General features: G+C 37.5%; 1 protein-coding gene across 7 annotated transcripts in view; it reads right to left on the reverse strand.

The window, feature by feature from the left end:
- The window catches only part of LOC110053888 (CLIP-associating protein 1-A-like), a 46,925-nt gene that overhangs the window by 17,851 nt on the left and 7,894 nt on the right, over positions 1-21,180 (reverse strand). For 2 of the 7 annotated variants that reach the window (XM_089284046.1, XM_089284045.1), the window contains exons 7-25: positions 20,932-21,029; positions 19,772-19,842; positions 14,568-14,611; positions 12,438-12,537; positions 11,217-11,281; positions 11,004-11,096; positions 9,972-10,067; positions 9,760-9,809; positions 9,560-9,650; positions 9,096-9,140; positions 8,917-8,987; positions 8,538-8,597; positions 7,806-7,883; positions 6,783-6,827; positions 6,174-6,353; positions 4,470-4,543; positions 3,993-4,211; positions 3,052-3,169; positions 1,830-1,934 (exon numbers count right to left, since the gene is read on the reverse strand). In XM_089284046.1, coding sequence (XP_089140172.1) covers positions 1,830-1,934; positions 3,052-3,169; positions 3,993-4,211; positions 4,470-4,543; positions 6,174-6,353; positions 6,783-6,827; positions 7,806-7,883; positions 8,538-8,597; positions 8,917-8,987; positions 9,096-9,140; positions 9,560-9,650; positions 9,760-9,809; positions 9,972-10,067; positions 11,004-11,096; positions 11,217-11,281; positions 12,438-12,537; positions 14,568-14,611; positions 19,772-19,842; positions 20,932-21,029 — 1,703 coding nt within the window. Of the gene's footprint in view, positions 1-684; positions 766-1,488; positions 1,594-1,829; positions 1,935-3,051; positions 3,170-3,992; positions 4,212-4,469; positions 4,544-6,173; positions 6,354-6,782; positions 6,828-7,805; positions 7,884-8,537; positions 8,598-8,916; positions 8,988-9,095; positions 9,141-9,559; positions 9,651-9,759; positions 9,810-9,971; positions 10,068-11,003; positions 11,097-11,216; positions 11,282-12,437; positions 12,538-13,353; positions 13,716-14,567; positions 14,612-17,096; positions 17,650-19,771; positions 19,843-20,931; positions 21,030-21,180 lie in introns of those variants that run through there. The other 5 variants (XM_089284051.1, XM_089284050.1, XM_089284047.1 and 2 more) reach the window with 5 other exon arrangements.

The raw sequence follows: 21,180 nt of genomic DNA on the forward strand, positions 1-21,180 counted from the left end.
GTGTGAAACATAAAGAAAAGACTGCTGTAAGTAATTTATTACATAACCTGTTAGAGCTACCAGAGCGGTATTCTAATGATTTACGCGAAACTGAAGTCAGAGCAACGGAGGAGTCAATCAATACAGAGCTATCAACTGAGAGTAAACATGTAACTGGTTGTAAGCGCGGGAAAAACGTGCTACCAGCGGGAAGCCCGGGAAAAAGTGACGTAATTCAATTCACGGTTAAAGTTATTGTTGCCTCTGATTGGATGATTTGATAAGGCCTTCACTCTTATTGGTCAGAACCAATTAGAACTCAGCAAATGCAAATCACAGCAAGCGAGTACAATTCATTCATAAAGCCATTAGAAAAGCGCTCAAAAATTATCAATGAACAAAAGGATTATTCTAAGTACAAACGTGCATGGATTTCGACAGTCCTATTCGAAACGCCTTAATCTTGTTTGTTTATTCGTTTGTTTGTTTGTTTGTTTTTTTGTTAGCGAGTGGATTTAAGTTTGTTGGTGATTGCTGGTAGATGCTCCTTTGAAATATTTTCAAGCTGAGTTAAAAGTTACAACGGTTCTCGACAGCTATTCCTATCAAGCAAAACGACTTAGTGTGGTAACAGCAAGAGGTTCTGAAGAGTAAGAGGTTAAAAGAACCACAAGGCAGAAATCAGCGTCAAAGTAGATTACTCACAAACTGGGAACAGGAATATAGGAGATAGAAGGATTAGTAAGCGGTCTGGGCAGAAACTCGAAGCTAAGATGTCGAGAAATACTGCAACAGAAGAAAGTGATAACACAAGAGTCAGTTGTGCATGACCATCACAAGAATAAGAGTTAGTTTGACGCGTGTAGTTTCGGTTTGACAAGATTAATGAACAAAGTGTACGAAACGAACGTGAAAATGACAGAAAGAGAAAACAGAAAGTTAAAAAAAAGGCGAGAAGAAGAGAACTGGATAAACCAAACAAGAGGTAATCGAAACAGAAAAACAAAGCAAAGCGAAACATGTGAATAAAAAGAAAGACCAGAAAAAGACCAATTAAAGTCAAAAGACATTTGACGATGCGCATTACACATAACTATTTATTAATTTGAAGATGATGAAGATAAAATGACAACGTGGCGAGTAAGCGAGCTTCACTAACTCGCCAAGGCGGCTAATTCACCTCTATCAACTTCTAATTAATGAATAACTACCAACAGTTTCTTTAGAAACTAGCAATTTTGTAACGCGTTACACAGGCTTGTATAGAGAGCGTTTGACTTCAAGGGGCTGAGTTAAGATTATGTACATTAGTGAAACTACTGCTCCCAGTCTCAGTTTCGAGTCTGATATCTGAAGTGTCCAGATAAGTAAACCGATGGTTAATTAGGAATAAATTATATAAACCATTACTTTTTTACGTTAGTGTTAACTTATTTTACGATTACGTTATATTGCAGTTACATTACTTTTTACTGTGTTAAGTTAATACAATTAAACGTTATTACTCACAGAGATTTAGGAACAGGGAGAAAAGAGCGAGACAAAGAAGGGGAGGCGAGGGGAGACTGGCACCTGGGGCTAGTCAGAGCCTCGTTGCTGTAATGTTGAGAAGCACTGGAAAAGACAGCAAAATCAATTAACATAAATTATTACCATAAAAGGTCAAAAGAAAATTACTCGGTTAGTAACAAGATTGACAGAGTGCGGTATGGAGGATAGAAAAGTAATCTGAAGACAGAGAACGGTGTGAAGGATAGAAAGTAATCTGACGGAGATGCGAACTATGTGGACGAACGATGAATAACGTTGGATATATCAAATTGAAGACAAGATTGACAGGCAGTACTCACAGAGGTTTACGAACAGGGAGTAAAGAAGGAGAGCTAGAGGGAGGGGATTGGGGCGACTGGCACCCAATGCCAGCCAGAGCCTCGTTGCTGTTATGCCGAGAAACACTGGAAAAGAATTGACAACACAACACAACAATTAAGATAAACTAAAACTACCACGTCATGACAGAAATAAACTTAGTATGGGACTCGTAGACATTTTCTCGGCATCTTTACGTTCCTTGAAATAATTTCAAAACTCTCGAACGAATTTATCCATGTGCTGTAAGTGAGACCCCTTGTTTTCTACCTATACGGTAGTTCTTAACAATTTGATTCACAATGCCCGCCCAAGTAACAAAGAGGAAACAAAACTTAAGAGAGGTCGTCATTAAATGAGATCGTAGGCAGGTAAAGCACTTGCCTTTAACCTTAATAACCATCTGTACTATATTCTAAAACGTTGCTAAACCCGACCTAAATACTTAGTCATCTATCAACCTCAAATATTAAGCGTTTATCCAATGTCACCTCTCTGACTCGTGGCCAGGCCCTAAAAACTCAATCCTGACGACCCGACGGTCTGTTTACAATACAACGGTGCATTAAATAAAGGCACAATAAAGACAAAATTTGTATCCAGAGTCCATGATTACCCATCTTTGGACAAAAAAATCGGCGGTCTGAACACACGTTAACTGTGCACGAAACGAAAATTACAAGTGGCATACTAAAAATCTAGTGGTGTAATTGGCCTGTAAATTATGCCCAACTATTAAAACCATTGAAAACCCTAAACTAGTACCTTTTTTTTTTGGAGGGGGGGGGGGGGGGGAAGAGGGGAGGCGACTTCAATTTCACTGGTGGTTTAAGATTTGCGACGATTATACATGCGAAAATTTATCCTCACAAAGAAAAGGTAGATGCTGCTTGTGTGATGTAACACAAATGAAGAATCATCACCGCATATCACCAAAGTTTGTTCCGTGAAATATTAACTGGTACATTTTGGAACGTTTCGCGAAAATAAAAGGCGTCAAGATATATAATTATACAGTAACAGCGCTTGCAAGGCGAAAGTTCCAAAGACATGATAAGAAATACAATAGAGCTCAACGAATTTTACAGACTACTAACAATGACAACATGACAAGAATCATGAAGCATCGTTTATCACACAGAGTGTAAGAAGGAATATCAGAGAAAATAACAACATTCTGAAGAAGATGTCAATGGCGGTTACCTTGGAGTGGGTATTTTTGTCCTCCCTGCTAAGCTTTCTCTTCGACAGTATGCCTCAGACCTCTCTCGGGGAGGAAACGTGGACAGCAGTCGCTCGGGGGATTGAGATCTACTACCAGCTGAAAAGAGAACAACAAACGATTCGTTAGTGGCACACCGGCATTTGGCAACAACACTGTGCATGCTTCAAGTTCCTCGTACTATTCTCGCACGAGAGGGAATGGGTACCATGATATTTTCAAAAGAGAACCCGCGTCAAAATGGCGCCAATTTAAAATCTCAGCCACTTGTTTTCATTTCAGAGGGCTATGGTCATGACGAAACAGCTACGGCTTCTATGTCGTAGACATGTCTTCTGGAAATGTTTCTTTCATAGATCTTTCTTTTAGCAAAATAGTGGTCTTTGCTACATAAGAAAATGTTTTGCTATAAGCCGAGCATTCGTATCAAATTTGTACTAAGTGACCTTCCTCAAAGTCAATCCTGAAAACTATTTAGTCATCTTCGTCGAAGTTACAATGCCTTCTGGGTAGCAGGGGTGGCGCAGAGGTGAGAGCGCTCGTCTCCCACCAATGTGGCCTGGGTTCGATTCCGGCCTGGTGTCATATGTGGGTTGAGTTTGTTGTTGGTTCTCGCCTTGCTCCGAGGGTTTTTCTCCTGGTTCTCCGGTTTTCCTCCCTCCAAAAAAACCAACATCTCCAAATTTCAATTCGACCAGGAAAGGGGACCTGCATGAAAACTAGCTGAGGCCGATGTGGTTTCCGCACTAAATATAGTAAATTTATTTTTAAAAAATCCTTTCTGTATATTGGTGGCTTCATATCCGAAAAAAAGATGCCGCATTCCTTTTAGCAATTCCCAACACTGAGTATGCACAGCCATTTTGCCGCTTATAAATTATAACATACTCGCGCCGCACACGAAAGTATCGACTTTACTTACGTTGAGATACTGTGCCCCTTGACGGATACTGGGTCCGAGGTTGCCGCTGTTGCACGTGGTGATTTGGAGGCGACACGCGGGGTAACGCTGGCCGGGTCTTGGAGCGCGCGCTGGCTCGTTCAGTGGACCGCTGATCAATGTTACTGAGGGAGCGGCCCAGAGCAGCCATGGGAGACAGAAGGGATCCTGGAGTCTTGGACGCCACGGCATGACGGGAATCTACAGGAAATAAAAATAGATAACACTTTCAATCGTCCATTACTTTCCTGCTGTTCGTTCTTCATTAAGTTATGTTTATTCGTGATTTTCTGATAAAGTGCAGTTTTTTGGCAGTTTAACTTTCGGTGTTTCCGTATATCCTTTTACACTTTTGTAGGACAATCTGCCTCGAATCAGGAGTAAACACCAGGATGAGTAGAGGCACTATGCATCTTTCTACGAAATCAAAACACAGCGACACTGTCCAGGGATCATTACCTTCTCTGTGATTGGTTCTCGCCGCCCGGCTCGAAGCTCCTACTGTCTGACGGGATGGCGCGGTGTGACGCGAACTGAAAAGAAGGCGAAAACACCAACACAAAATAATCAGTCACATGACAACTTGACAGTCGACTGCAGAACAGCCCCCTTGCATACGGCTGACATTTGAATTGACCAATCAGGATTCAGCAGGCGGGAAAAACTTTACTGTCCGGACGTCAATGTAAGTTAACAGGAAAGGCATTCAAATCAGGCAACTTTGCTCACTAGAGATGGCATTAAAATACTCACGAAAAGGGATTTACAGTTCCAAAAACCATATCAGATTGTAAAAAGTGAAAAATATGAAACATTTTGTCTCCAAGCTTCTAATTTGGCGCCAAAAATGGGTCGCTGACGTCCCGCATGCCAACTTGCTCGTAGTTCGTCGAGTGTCGCCAGGTAGGATAATAGTTGTCTTATTTTGAACAAAATGTGCTGTTCCTCGTCAAATTAAACACGGAATTCTCAAGTTAACTATTAGAAGAGACCAAAGCAACTTTAGCATTGTCTTTAGTTTTGTTAGCTGCGAAGAAAAAAGCTATTATGGTGTCTTTTCGGTAGGAAAGCTTAGTTTTGACTGCCGCTCGTACTGCGGGCGCAGCCGCCGTATGTAAGGCCGTGTTCAACCCGGGTATTACAGCTCCAGGTCGATAGGCAAAACGCATCCAACCACAGACAAACGAATGAAAAAAAAATGTTCTTCGGTTTAACCTTCATCTACCGCAAAAACCGCAACATTCAAAATACTTTTCATGGTTTTCCACTGATTAGGCAATATTTGAAATTATATTGTAACAGAATAACCTGTGGTAAACACTCCACTATAGTTAATATTGAACGATTTAAATGGACAGTATATTTGAGGCGGCTTGTTGATTCAGTACTCCAATTATCCCACAAAACAAGGTGAACGCAAAGTACAGAGGCGGTTAGCTATTGTAAAGAAATCCAAGTTAACAACAATAATCTATTGAATTTCATCTCTTTCTAATTACCAAACCAAAAATGAAAACAAACCAGTACTGTAGAAGTTAGAAAATTTAACACGGAGCTCTGTGCAGATTCAATATCAGTTTTCAAGTATTCTGTTTTCGCAATGATATAAAACTCGATTTTTCAGATCTTCAAAAGATATTGTACAGCATGTATATTAAAATTGGCACGCGAAATGAACCATAACAGGAATTAACATTACTTATAAATATCAACACAGAAAGCCACAAAAGGCTCGATTTCACACACGTTTTGCACAAAAGGAACATTGGTTCCACACTTCAGCAAATTGACTGTAAAAGGACAGAACATAGAAAACACGCTTTCCCACTGATATGTTATCCATCTATTTTGCACGCTTCGCAGGAGTAAATTCCGCACTATTCAATTGAACAACTATACAATGAAATCTAATTAAGATCACTCCAAGTTATTATACTCGACCAAAAACGTCGAAAAATACAAAATCCGCACGAAATATCAAAACCCAACGAGTGAAATTCTTGCATTATAATAACTAAACGCACCGACAAACATGCGATTTGAGTTCATAGCCCGAAGCAATAACCATCAGACGGGAACAAGACTAAATTATAACAACCTCATGGATTAATTCAACAATCTATGTTCACTTGTTTAACACACGCTCGCCGTACTTCCACGTACCTCGTTGTGCCGTCTTCACTTGCAGCACTTGATGAACGCACTCGGTTACCGGGTGCCGGTTTGCTTGGTTTAACAGACACAAATCGACCGGACGACGAAGTTTTTGCTGGACCGAGGTTGGAAAGATTACGGTCGTTTTCCAATTGCTTCTGCTTGGAGGCATCGAATGACTTTAACAAGCTGTAAGAAATAAATAATAGGATTTATTTCCATTAGACCAGGAAAATTTCACTGGAAAAATCAAATTGTGGCTCCATGCGAGAATTGCGCAGTACTTGTAGTAGTACATCCATGATGGTTGATCTTCGATGTAGCAAAGCGCCATCAAGACAGAACTTGTTATACCGGAATAGCGAGCAATATCTTAACTGCATATATCACTATTCTTAAGCACTGTTCTGTTGGCATTTAGTGACGGCAAAAGCTCTAAGTATCTCGCATTATGAGAGCTAAAAGCAACGGACAAATTTAAGTCAAGTTGTTGACCCTTATACGAATCTATTCTGTAGGCGATTTAAACAACTAATTAACCCGCCATGAATATTTATAAAGATAATTCTGGTCAGAAAGAGACAGCTGAAAGGAAGTTACAATAAACGAAAGCCTTACTTCTCTGCCTTGTCTCGAAAGTGTTCGTGGTAGTGCCAGAAAGACCTGAAAACATAGGAAAACATGCGTTAAGACATAGAAAGGTGCTAATTTTTGCTCAATATTGTTAAGAAGTTATAGGTATCTAACTTAACAGCTACATTCTTCTTTTCAAAAGAAAAGCGCTGTAGAGTTTGCACAATCTCTTGGGGGTGTTAAGCCGTTTTCACCGTAAGCCGCCCGCTAACATTACTGTAAAGAAACTGAACTTACACGCAAACGGCCATCGCGCATTGTTTGCTTTTGAACCTTGTCAGCCCTAAACACTGCGTTCAGATTCTCCTTAATGGCTTTCTTACATTTTCCGTTACTTATTTTAAAAGAATTTGGCTTCTGATCAGCACGTAACTCTTACTTCTTGTACTAAGAAGATTTTTTATTTCAGCACTCAAGGAAGGAAAACGCTGGACACAATTACTTTTGCCCGACCGTCTGTTTGATGGTTTAAAACAAAAAAAAAGTCAATTCATTTATTATCAAGTTTATCGTCATAATTTGGGGTGTTCATCATCGCTCACTTCACACATAATTTCAAAACCTGACGAAAACATTCACTTAAAATCTCACATAAAGAACAGGTGTCAAGCGATAATACAGAAAGGTTCTCATTCACGGCTAACAGCTATAAGAGTCATGTAGAGTTAAGTCCTTTACGCAACACGCACGTTATTTCAACGTGTTCAAAAGGTCTAAACATTTACAGGTGTGAGGCAAAGAATCACTCATATTGACTCCATCAACAAAAAAAGCCGAGTTTGGAGGGCGCAACACCCTTAGTAACAGCAAAAAGATGGAAGTGTTCTGGTCGACATAAGAACAGCATACATCGTTCACAACAAACTAGAACTTTTAAGGTCAGCAATTGGAATTTGCGCCTTTGTTGAGGCAACAGATAACGCGATATTTGATGATAACCAAATTCTCCCTAAGAAGAAAGAGAAGTCTACCAGGGCAGGTAAGGAGAATATCCATGTGTATCGTTACCTTCGTGTGGCTGCCCTAGCCTCAGGATCTGCATCAGAAATTCCTTTCCGTATCGCTTCTTCTATTTCACTAACACGGCTGATGAGAGAGAGAGAGAATGACAATGACAAGAGCGAAAACAGTTTAAACGGTCTAATTGTTCAAACTCAATAAGACTGTCCTTTTTGCATTTTCCTAAAGCTTAAGATATAAATAATTGCGTGAAATAACAAGGAAAACAATTTCCCATGGGAACTCGCGAAAATAAATTTCAAAGCTCAGAGAAATTGTGCAAACACGGGTAAAATTTTATCATATGAACTTCAAAATTTGTTTTCGACATTTGGTGTTGATAAAAATGTTTTCTTTTGAGAATATTTTTATCCTGTCGCACAGAAGTTTCTAATAGTAAAAATACGGTGTAAATAAACTCGGTATAAAGTTTTTGTCCATTTGTTACTCAAACTTCTGGTGGATTCCTTCGTAAAGTCGAAAACTTGCTTTCCAAGAAAGACTGAGTTCGCAGCTTTTCGCAAGAAAAGTTGCAAAGCAAGACGTGGCAACCTCGTGGCGTTATGTTGGTACCATATTGTCGTCGAAAACTTTTGTCTGAATAATAAGCTTCGGATAGTCTTCGAGTGCTTCTACGATCGCACGAGAATTTTACGAGGACCGAAGTTATTCCCTGGAATCTCTCAGAAAATTCTATTTTGTTTTGAGTTTTTGCGGCAAATCAGTGATGTATTTACTCACGGTTTTATTGTGGAGGTGTCCCAATGAGTGAGAAGTAGATCAAGATATTCGCAGCAACGCCTGTAAAAGAAATGGCAAGATAAGAACATAAGCATTTGATTTTATGCCAAGCTATGACCAAATAACTGCAGCTAGACTAAATGATACAAACAGTTACACTAACTGCCTTACCAGAGTTTCAACAATGAACTGTCGTTGGTATGTCGCTATGTTTAAGTAGAAACGTCTTTAAACAATCATAAGCGACCCTGTGATCAACATAGCCATTATCATACGAAAAGAAGCCATCATTTTTTTTTTTTTTTTTTCCTGCGATCATTCATAAATTCTGTGATATTGATAAGTTCAACTTTTTACAAACGGACACAAAACCAGTTACCTTCTTATGATGCTCGACTTTGATGTCATATTGTTCGTTAGAATAGGAATAAGTCGATGATTGTGTGTATTCTGTTTGAAAACAAAATAATAAATTAAAGTAATTAGTACTCTACGTTATGGGCGTACAACACGCATTTACAAACCAAACAACGAAACAAGATGCGTTAAAAAACTGACCTTTAGAATAAACCTGATACATGCGTGTCCAGAAGTTGCCATGATCTACCGGAGAAGAACGACAAAATGCATCAGAACACTGCTGTAAACAACGATGGAAAAAAGGAATATCCACCTTATTTCTGAAGCAGAACCAACGGAAACTTATTTGGAGCAGAACTTTCGCTGATTTAAGAACTTTCACTCTTTGGAAATACAGGAACTTAGGAACACCTAAAGTACGCAGTCCAATGCAGGTTTTGGCGGGAAAATTCTGACGAGTATGTTTTCGGAAATCCTTGCTTCAGCACCCGACGACTTCCGATTCATAGTGCCTGATTAAAATAGAGCACCAGCACTTCCAAAGCTGTCACGTCAGCTTGTTGAGATCGGAAGTCGACGGCTACAACAATTATCCGAAAAAGGACCGAAGATATTGACTGAAGATTGTGTCAGAGTAAAAGAAGAGAAAGCAAACTTCTTACCTTCGCGCTGTTTGTGATCAAGTTGATAAGAGTTGGCAAGACGGCTTCTGCCGTGTGATCAAACTGATTTTTCAGAACGGTTGATAAGTAGCTATAATGAAGATCATAACAACATCAACATTATTTTCTCAGCAAAAGGTACATTCTACGAATGTTCACGAATTGCTAGAAAAATCGGTTTTTATTTTAGTGAGTCTCACCTCATAGTTACACAAGCCTCTCGGGCGACGGATGATCGCAGATCCTTTGTCTAAAAAAAAACAATAAAACACATCGTACGACAAATGAATATTTTATTAAAATTTAAATCTAATCTACATTTACAATGTTAGTACAAGAAAATAACCACTTCTACTATAAACCAGTTTATATTTGTTATCTCAACCTCAACCAATAAAGAGTTTTCACTTACCGATAACTTGAAAGCACCCTCTTGAAGTCTTAGTAATGAGACAAAGTTATCATACTCCAAAGCGCCCCCTATGACTAAACTGCGAATTTTCTTGAGCTATGGGGAAAACCAATATATATGCGATAGTAAGTTAATAATTCTATTAGTCACTCAGCTTCAAGGTTAAAACGAACAACAAATTCAAGAGTATCACTGCTGAGAAAGGTGAAGAAGCTATGTAGCGATTTACAAGGCATTTTTGAATTTGTGCAAAATTCCCTTCAGGTAGAGGAAAACGTAAAATAATGACGTGCTATGATAATTTAAAAGCGCCAAAAACGTAGGATTAAATCTGAAGCGATCAAAGATGGGCAAGATTCATTGGGAAAGATTGACACGAATTGCAACACATAATCTCAACACATTAAAGCTAAACTTTGCGATATAATGTACTTTCTCCATAAAATCAGTGCAAAATCGAGGCGAGCGTGACACAGTGGTTAAGGGCACTGGACTTGTAATCCGGAGGTCCCGGGTTCAAATCCTCCTTCCTGTCACCAGATGGATTTGTTTTCCGTGGTCCCGAATTCAACTCGTCCCCTCTTTGCATTTAGCCAACTGGTCTGCCTCCAATCATGCTGGGATTTTTTATAAGCTTCTGTACACTACTGGGACACCCGTAATTATGTGTACCCTATCAAGAGCCCATCACTAGGAGCGTTCCCATATTCCTGCCACAGAGTTTTCACAGACCGATCTATTTTAAGTTTGCATCTACCGCAACTTCAGACCCCCACAGGAACCTCAGTGACCAATCACAAGCACGGGCTTAATTCATTAATTTCACCGGAAGATTAAGTCGACGTGTCCACCTGAAGCCGCCATTTTTCTCCTTACCGATGCGCGCTCATGTAGACCGGAACTGACATATTTCGCGGGAAAAGAAGCCTAAAACTAGATCGGTCTGTAAAAATGCCGTGACATAGGCTTAGTATGGGAGTTGCACGCTCCTAGTGATGGACTCCTGACCCTTTAAAGTTAATTAATACTTACAGCCGCTACCCTATGTTCCCAGTCATTCTTATCGTCTGATAACACTGATTGTATTTTCGTCATTTCTTCAGTCAAATCTTTTCCACTAAAAACCTGAAAAGTATACACCGCGATACAATAACAATTCACACTACTCAAATCCTGTTATTGTGTGGAGAAGAAGAAAACAAAAACATATCAATATCTTCCCGAGTTCTCCTATATTTTACATACCTTAACATCAGGAGCGTCATAAAATGCATTTTCAAAGTCTGCTTCATCAACTGCACCTGCTGACGCTACGAAAGAACAACAACAAAAAAGCAATTGTTACCCTCTTTAGGCCGAAATTAAATATAATTGCATTCAGCTCGTGGAGACGCGGTAGTCTCATGGTAAGTGCGCTCGACTCCGGATCGAGCGATCTGGGTTCGAGCCTTGGCCGTGGACACTGTGTCGTGTTCTTGGGTAAGACACTTTACTCTCACAGTGCCTCTCTCCACCCAGGTGTATAAATGGGTACAGGCGAACTTAATGCTGGGGGTAACCCTGCGATGGACTAGCATCCCATCTAGGGAGAGGTGGTTAAGAAATACTCTAGTCGCTTCATACTACAGAAACCGGGATAACTCTGGCCTGATGGGCCACTTGGCTCGTATGCAGACAATAGAGAAACTGACGACAATCTGGCCAGGAAGTTGTTCTGTTACATAATTAAATTCTCTTCACTTGTGCTATGAGAAATGTGTCGAAATCAGTATGGAGAATGTGTATGCTAACATCAGAGCATGGACGGCCTATGAGCATTGCGTCAAATTAGAACTACCAGCCAAAATCCTGATTTCCAACTTTTACTCCACAAAAATATCTACAACTTTCGCCTCGCTTGTTTGCGATGTTACTTGATTGGCGTTTGGTTCTCTTCCATGGCATCAGTTTTATAGAAAATTGAAGGGAGAAAATTACAGGGAGAGTTAATTTAAGGAATTACGGTCATTTCGTTCCATAGTGAGATCGCTCCTAGTCAGTTCGCACAAACCAAAAGTTAGATCGCTCCACACGAGAACTGACTTCGACTTTTTATAATGTGTGGTCAATAATTTCATTTCATTCGATTACGCTTTGGCCTTCCTGATGATCGACATAAATTCTTGTACGTTTTGAATCAACAAAAAAGCCTTCATTCTTAATGAAAATCATCTTCATAAACCGATGGACAATAACATCAGTTAGGCAAGTTAGCTACCACCAAGAGACGATGATCTTGCTACAATCTAGTAAGCACTTGGCACTTAAGTTAACACTAAAATAACATGGAAAGAAGTCACTTCTGCATGGAGCGATATCACTTCTCGTGTGGAGCGATCTAACTTCTGGTTGGAGCGAACTGACTTGGAGCGATCTAACCATGGAGCGAAGCGACCAGATACTAATTTAAGTTAAGACATGTTGTACCCGAGTTCGAGGACGAGCCAGACGTTTTTGCTCCACTGATTTTCCTCTGAGGTGCAGACTTTTTGGCTGATCCAGCTCTGGAAGGCGCTGCCGTGGAAAGCTACAACAACCAAAGTGATCAAAAATAAATTTCCTCTCAAAATATCGGTATTTTGTTAACAGACAGAATTAAAAAAAATACTACAGACCAGCTTTACACAAAGCGGACTTGAATTCACCCACCCCTCCCCCATCTAATCCGTGCAAGAAGCTACATTCAGACTAAGAAAGACTAAGTATAGATGCGATTAAATTCTCAGGACTGTAAATAGAAGAAATGAAGGACAATTGCTTTGAATTTCATTGTAGAATATTCCGGAAAAGAATATCAAGGCTAAACATGCGCCAATGAAACAAGGCTGAAAATACTGTTTGCTAGCAGAAAAGTTGATTCTTCTGAGACAGAACATTTAGCGAAATCAGCCACTTTGCACCTGTATACATGTATTAAATAATTCTGTGCAGAAAACACATGCTTAAAAATATATTGTTGTTGTATTTTTAAAAGCTCTGAATTTGATTGCATTTTTATTTGGTGAAAACAAACGCTAAAATCAACCACTTTATACCTCTGTTAATCATTCTGTGGGACCAACAAGGTCGAAAATATTGTGTTATCTTGAAGATTAAGTTAGAACAGTCTTTCTTCGGTGAAACAACAGTTTAATACAATCATCCACTTTGTGAAACTAAACAAGCCAAGAAATACTACGTGACAAAAGCTGAAATCAATCACTTTTTGCCGGAATTACTACAACTGACTAGCTGTGCAAAATAATTCACAAAAAATACAGCTACGAAGTTATATTATATTATCATTATTCAGAGGGCTTCAAAAACATTATTTCCCTGCTATCATACATGTAGATGAGGATACCTGTTCTAAATGTCTTTCCATTTGTTGTGCATTACGCAGACACCACCTTGTCATTTACAAAATAATTCACGCATAACGTAACATTCAGATCTGCCCAAAGCATGGCTCCAAATGGATAACAATAGGTTTCACGTAGAGTGAAACTGCATTTACTTGTCTTGCGCCGTTTTCCTCGTGTTCATAACAATATCCTGATGTATGTTTTTCCTTGTTAACTTCTTTGAATTTTATATTTAATATTCAAGACATGTTAATAGTCTGACTAATGTTTTCACAGCCACAGACGTTTTGGCTCCATGGCCATCACGAGCAATTTCGTCTGGAAGTTTCTTGTCACCTGACAGCTTACTGTTTGCACATGAGCACTGGTTATGCAGTGCAGAGTACAAAAATGTAAAAAAGATTTTTTTTTTCCACATTTGTTTAATACAACAGGTATTAATTATATCAGAAAGAAGCTGCCATAAGAAAGTTTAATTCTTCCAAATAATGTAAAACAATTACATCACCACTTTTGTTAGAAATTGAATATGAATAACATGATTCACACCTGCTGTGGATGAAAAACACAATTAAGGAGTGATCACATGATGGCATTATGTCTTTGTTTTCTTTATTGTGGGGATTGATAAATTTTCACATTAAGCTGACTTCCTTTAATTTCAGTTATTTTTTTTTAAATGTGCAGTTTCAGAAAATATCATAACTCCTCCATGGAAGGATTTTCCAATCAACAATCATACATGTCTTACATTTTTTGGAATGCCCACCAGATAAGAACCGTACCCATTTCAAACCATGTTACATGTATACTAAGATGTTTAAATACAACCTTCTACAACTATTTTGGGGTGAATAAGGTAGGAGCTTTGCTTGTACATGTACATGTGGATGTGTTTGATACACCCACTCAAAATTTTGGTCAGTGACTCATCCCAGGCCCTGCATTACCTCCCCCTGCCTGATAACGAATTTGACATGTAGCCAGGGGTGTAAGGAATGGAATGTCCATATACACCCCAAGGAAGGTCATTAAACATTCCGAGTGTGGGGGGACTTCTAAAACCACTGTTTTTAAATAAAACTATGACACTAAAATGGAATTTTCATCCAGGTTAGGCAGGCAGGGGGGTGCAGGGGAGAGAGTCTAAAGCAAAAATTCTTCCTTGGAATCGGTAGGATATTTTCTGGAAGAACATGTTTTCATCTCTCACCTTTGCACCATCTGTCTCCACTTCACCATTCAATCTTGAAGATCCTGAAAGAAACCAAAAACAAGAGTTATTAGCATCGTGGGCAGATGAAGCTACAAAACTAAGCCCACTAAAACACTTTAGAGAGAACAAAAATCGTACAGTAATGAGTATGAAATTTACCTTTCAACCGTGTTAAATTTAACACTTTTAATAATTTCCAAAATGTGAACAAATCCCTATTTGCACATTTCAAGGAAGCCATAACCAGTTTTAAACTACAGTTAATTTTATCGCTCTTAATTGATTGGTATCAAGATTCTCCCAACTGTTCCTTATACATTTTACATAATTCCTTGGGAGAATTTGTTTTTTAATCAAGAAGCTACCAAGATGATCAGGAGGCTAACCTTCAAGTGACTAATCATTTTACTGACAATATGTACACCAACAGAGCAGCATGGTAGCATGGCAGAAATCCAAGAGGGAGTAGAAATACTCCTAGTCGCTTCATGCCACAGAAACTGGGATAAGCTCTGGCCTGATGGGCCACTTGGTTCATGCAGACTTAACCTTTTTTAAGTTAATTTTAACTTTTTCTCAACTCAACATTTAATTCTTTCTGTCCTGAACTCAAGATACAAGTTCTCCTTCAGCAGTTTCCATACATTTAACATAGTACTAGCAGGGAGATTTTTTTTCCAAACATCCCTGGAGACAATTTCCCATTGTTAAAGAATTCCTCAATTCATGTGACCTATGCCTACTCCATGATACAGTGACTGATAATCACAAGGACAAATTACAGATTCAATTTCATGTATCCATTACATATTTGAACAAACACATATAAAATAAAATTAAAACACATCATTTATCAGCAATCCTTCATCAAAGCACTTGTAGACAATGGCATTGATTTTAACTGTGAAAAGAAAATGGGCTCCATGGCCGTGTCTGAACCTAATAAACTCAACACTAAGACTATTAGTGTCGAGTTACATACACATACTGTCTAACTCAATAACTCCTTTGTAGCAATCTTCTAACAAGCCTGCTTTTAAGAGTTTGAAAGTGATGCTTGAGAAATTGAAGCAATACATTAACAACACAACAGATCTTGAGCCTAATGAACTTGAAAGAAAATACCACCTTTGATGAAGTTTTAAAAATAGCATGACCCCAAGGAATCATAAGCAAAGCAACAGATCTTATCAACACAAACCAAAGGATGACCTTTTGGCATACCTCCGCACACAGCACTGTTAATATTAAGCACACATGGCTGATGACTGGAGACAAACGTCAAAGAAAGTTAAACAAAAACCTTCACCCAGAACTCCAGTCCAGAAAAGAAACAAAAACATCCATTAAAGATCCATGTGCTAATCTCTCTGCCATTTATTTCATAGTCAAGTCTTTCTACACAAAATTTACATCTATTGTATAACAAGACAAAAGAAAAATGATCTCACAAACTGAATTAGTGTATTACTAGTAAGACTTACTCAATACTGATATCTAAAGTGAATATTAAAAAGTCTTGCTACATTTGGAGTTAATAATTACGAAACAAATTCACCAATCACCAATTTTGTAATATCCAAACATAAATCAACTGAAAGTCAAAGGAACTGATTCAGAATTGAAAATGAATTATTTCACAGTATGGATGAAATGAAAGTAGATTAATTACATATAATAAATAACTACACAATGAATCACAGTAGGAACCAGGTGAATGTTAATACCATTCAATAGCAAATCTAGTTCATATTAACCTGTTGTAAACATGCCAAGAATACATGCTCAAAATTATGTGTCAAAAAATCATGAGACAAAATATTTCACAGCAGGAAAGACAAAAACGGAAACATATCCTTGAGGTAGTTGATCTCAATTTCTATTCACAAGAAAATTATCCACATCATGATTCTTATGTTTGATGAACATAAAGCAACAACTAAATAACCTACTGACAACTACATCTTACGTTCAAGACAATCTATTCAGAATTTTAAACTTCAAAATACACAATATTTCTCCAGCCAACAATGCTAGATTTGCATTTTGCCCACCACGGTCTACACTATACTTCAAAGAATAAATATCTTACTAGTTGCAAGTTAATAACAATATTTTAGGCTCAGCCACAAAACCAAGAAAGTAAACACACAGAAGGAAAATAATAAATCTAAATTCTAATCTACAGAGAAGAAAATCAAAGTAGACACACATTTCATAAATGGCTGAAACATATTCACAATGTAAAACTGAAATTATCATTCATGAAAATGCATGAATGAACATAAACATTGATTCACTCAGAAACAGAAATTATAGTTATTATATTGTGACAATTTCTACCTGTCAACATGTAATTCTTTTGGTAAAGAGAATCACCAAACAAGCAGACTAGAAATCTAAATTAACTCGGCCTGTCTGTAAACTGCCATCTGATGTACTCCATAAGCTAATCACCAATGTGAAATTCTGTGTCAGACATTAGCTGAACTAAAATTAATTTAAATTCAGAATCTTAAACATTACCATTTGGGCTTTGTTGAAAATCCAAGTCTATCTCTGGCCCACGACTGCAATAATCCTCAATCTGCTTCAAAATCACCAAATATTCTTTAGAAATGCCATCAGCACCCAAAAGGTCATCCACCATATCAGTTTAGTCACAAGCAGACATGAAACTACAACAACCAAGGTTTCATGGTTCTTTGCCTTGAACACAGACAAGTCAATTGATGCCCCATTTTGCACTTGAAAGATTAAGGCAACCTTTCTGAACCTTGATCCAAAAATAAACTATTTCCAATGCCCTGATTCCTACATTACAGCCATGCTTGGTGAACAAACACTAGAGAAGCCATGTTTGGTTTCATGAAGTGTGCTTGAACAGCATATAAATGATCTTCCCAAGCCTCCCTTCTCACCAGCCAATTGTAAATGTCGTTCTATGCTGGAAAGTTATTCCATAAAAGCATTCTTGAGTGGCCAATTTCATCAAAACATTCAATTGGGCCCAGGTGCAACAATATTCTTGGCATAAACTAGGTTATGACCAATAAGTGAAATTTCATCCTGCTTTGCATCTAACTGAAAATGAATTTAAAACTTCCTGCAGCCAATAGCAAGCCACCATAAGTTAATATTTTATGAGAACACAGTTGGTGCCAATAATTTATTAATCAAAATGAGAAAAAAATCTTCACCTTATTTAAGGAACTGGTGTTTTATTTCTTGAAAGAAACCCCAAAACAATGATTTAATATCAACTTAAAATGATCACTTAAGGTTAGAAACGAATGAAGCTTAGAGGTATGTGCTGTGTAAATTAACATACACTGCCATGGTATACACACATGCCTCACAGCTGAGACACAATATTCAATTTTTGAGAATTAAATAATTTAGACATGCACAAACAAGACCTCCCCACAAAAATGTGTTTTGAACACTTCAACATCAGATATTATACCACTCAGTTCTTGCGCTATACAGTGTTCTTGATTGCATGACCACACTGAAGAATGTTGAATTTACATTATGCGGTTTACACAACACTGAACAGCTACAATAGAGAGCAGACACAATGCAAACAAAAAGATCTCTATTATGGCAAGTAAACTCTTAAGCTTCAGCACAGGGAAATTCTACTTAATATGACCTGTGGATGACTCAAACATTGACCTAAAAATAGGAGTATGGGAAGATTGGATCAGGAACTGTAAACAGAAGAAAAAGAAATGAAAACAATACATAATTATAATCTGTGCTGAGCATCACTGGAATGTAAATGTGAATAAGAGCAATTTATTCCAAATGTCAACATTTTTTAAATTACATGTATGCAAGCTGCTTTGTTAGAAATTATCCAGTATTTAGCAAATTGTTCTAAAAACAATTCTACATTTTTTATGAATCATGCTATGGAGTTGCACTGATTGAATGCAAAAGTAAATAAAATAAATGTCAGTAATTTCTAGCTGTAAAAAACCCCTAAAATTATCATTTATAATCAATCTAAGATCTAAGTATGCGAAAACTTTCCCAGTGTCAAGAAGCAAATTCTCCTTCCTGGTTTCAATCAATTTATTATGATCCTAGTTGAGAGAATTTTTATTGAATGTTACAACTTACAACTTTACTTTGCTAATCAGTCCCATAAAATGCATGCATGGAAGACTTTGTTTTCAAGATATCTTCACAAGAAATAAATTATGCACCTGGGATTAAGAAATAAAATCTCATGAAGAACATGGCGGAGGCTTATTTTGTGCCTCTAGATACTGGTAAACTTAATTATTATTACTGGGCTTTTTAGTATCACTTGCAAACTAAATGATTAATTAATTAGCTACTTCAAACAATTAATGTCTTTTTTTAATGAAATTCAGGACCAGCACTTAACATTGTACAATAAAAATATTGCATCTAAAACACTGCAATTAAAAATATTGGTTGTACATGTTGCAAGCAGTAAGAAGATGCATTATCCATATTCAAAGCTGACAAGCCCCCCAATCCAATTTGACTGTCGTAAGTTGCTTTCAGTTGACTCTTCCCTTGCTCTTCCCTCGCTACCCATCAAGGTAAACAATTGTGTTCTTTTGTTTACTACAAGTATATCAAAAGGCCCTCCATCTACTGACTAGGAACGTCGTCTATACTCTGGCACTGTACTTTAAAACTACACAAGCGAATCCAATATTAAACTTAGGGTTACATATATGTATGGCACATACCCTAAGTCAAGCAGCTGGTACAGTAACACTTTTCAACACTTCTTTATCTTAAAATGTACTCTGTGTGCTAAATTTACAATCCTTAAATAGTGGAAAGGAGGCAACCCAGTGCTCACAACAAGGGGTATCGTTGATCCTGGTTCTCTGTTTATTCCAGAGGGGAACCAAACCTCACACATGTCCTCATTATAAATATTACATGCTGTTAATATTTTTAACTTCTATTGACGTGAAATGGCAATTCAACTTTAAGCACGTCCTTGGAATAAAATGTAAAATTAATAAAACATCCTGACTAAAAGGCAAATTCTCCCAAGATAAATTAGAGAAAATATTATGAAACTTGGCAATTATGAGAATTTTAATGCTGACCTCAACAGACCAGAGCAGCACAAGTAGCACCACATCACTGCAGCTTATGCAAGAGTTATCAGAAAATTTCTCTAATGTATATTATTTATCTCATACCATTTGGTTCGTTGATGGCCATGTTTCCTGACCTGGCTGCTTCATCAAATTTTGCGTAAATAATTGATAATCTGTAGGATGAAGGAGAGGAATGCATTGAGCACAAATAGTAAGAGTTATTACTCCTTAACAATACAGATATCACACTCCACTCCATGAATAGCAAACTGTTCCACAGACAGGTCTTATGACATGATTATGATTATGATTGTGCAAGTTCTCTATAAAGTACATGTACCATCCCTTTATACCGGCTACTTGACTTTGACTTTTAGTCGTACATGTAACCCCCCCAGTGGTACTGAGCAGGAACCTTGTACAGGCTACAAACTAAGGTGTTTTATTAAACATATCTCAGCATTGAGTCATATTTCTGGAAACAATACTAAAAAATGTGGATTTATAACTGATGATTTTACACAACATTTTGATGACTACATGTCATCATTTTCAAGTGCAGAGAGAATAAAATTGATAACTTAATATAATTATACCGTGCAAGATGATAAAACATGAAGGTGTAAAAGTGTACATGTAAATGGTGACAAATTAATTACAGTTTAAATAAATAGTTTGGTGTGCACGGAGTCTGATTGCGTGTTTAAGCATGGCCTCTTCTTTCTTGTGAATAACAGTTCATAAATCAGACATCTTTTCAAGTTAATAAAAAGATGTCAATCACTGAACGGTATGTCTTGATTAAATTTAGTAAATTTGTACCTATGTACTCCAAGACGTTTGAATAAACATACGTATTATTATTCATTGACTGCACTGAAATAATGTCACAATCACTGAAATCATGAAATACTAACAATGACTCTACATCTGGGAAGACAAAAAATTAACTACACATTCAACAATTTCTTGAGTCATTGTAGATCTAGCCCTTTTTCTAAATGTGAAGACAACTCATAATAGTGTTAGAATAGTGTTACACTTTCTAATCCATTGTATTAAATTTATTGTATTTTTTATTGTATTTTTATTGAATGTATTTATATTGTCTTGTTCACTGAAAACCTCACTTTTGAAAGTGTACAATGAAGTTTCATTCATTCATTCACTCATCTTCAAATTTGTCCAGGTGGAAGTCTTACATAAGATTAATATACATCCTCTCATAAGAAAACTTCCATAGAAATTTAGCTAATACCAACCTAGACGACGGTATTCCCTTCTTGCTTAGATCGACTCTCACTTTCTCACCAACATGCCGGTAAATTTCCACTAGACTATTGATTGCACTGTCACGAACCTGTGATTAGTAACAGCAATTTACTTCTTTTAGAAACATATTTTGTTAACAGGGAAAAAAACATTTACATGTACAACAAACACAGAGACAACAGTTACCAAACACAAAGAAACTTAACTGTACATAATGTACATGTAAGTGCATGGATGTT

This window comes from Orbicella faveolata, unplaced genomic scaffold (genome assembly GCF_042242905.1).
Source record: "Orbicella faveolata isolate gen_17 unplaced genomic scaffold, um_ofav_v1 contig_13, whole genome shotgun sequence".
NCBI lineage: Eukaryota > Metazoa > Cnidaria > Anthozoa > Scleractinia > Merulinidae > Orbicella > Orbicella faveolata.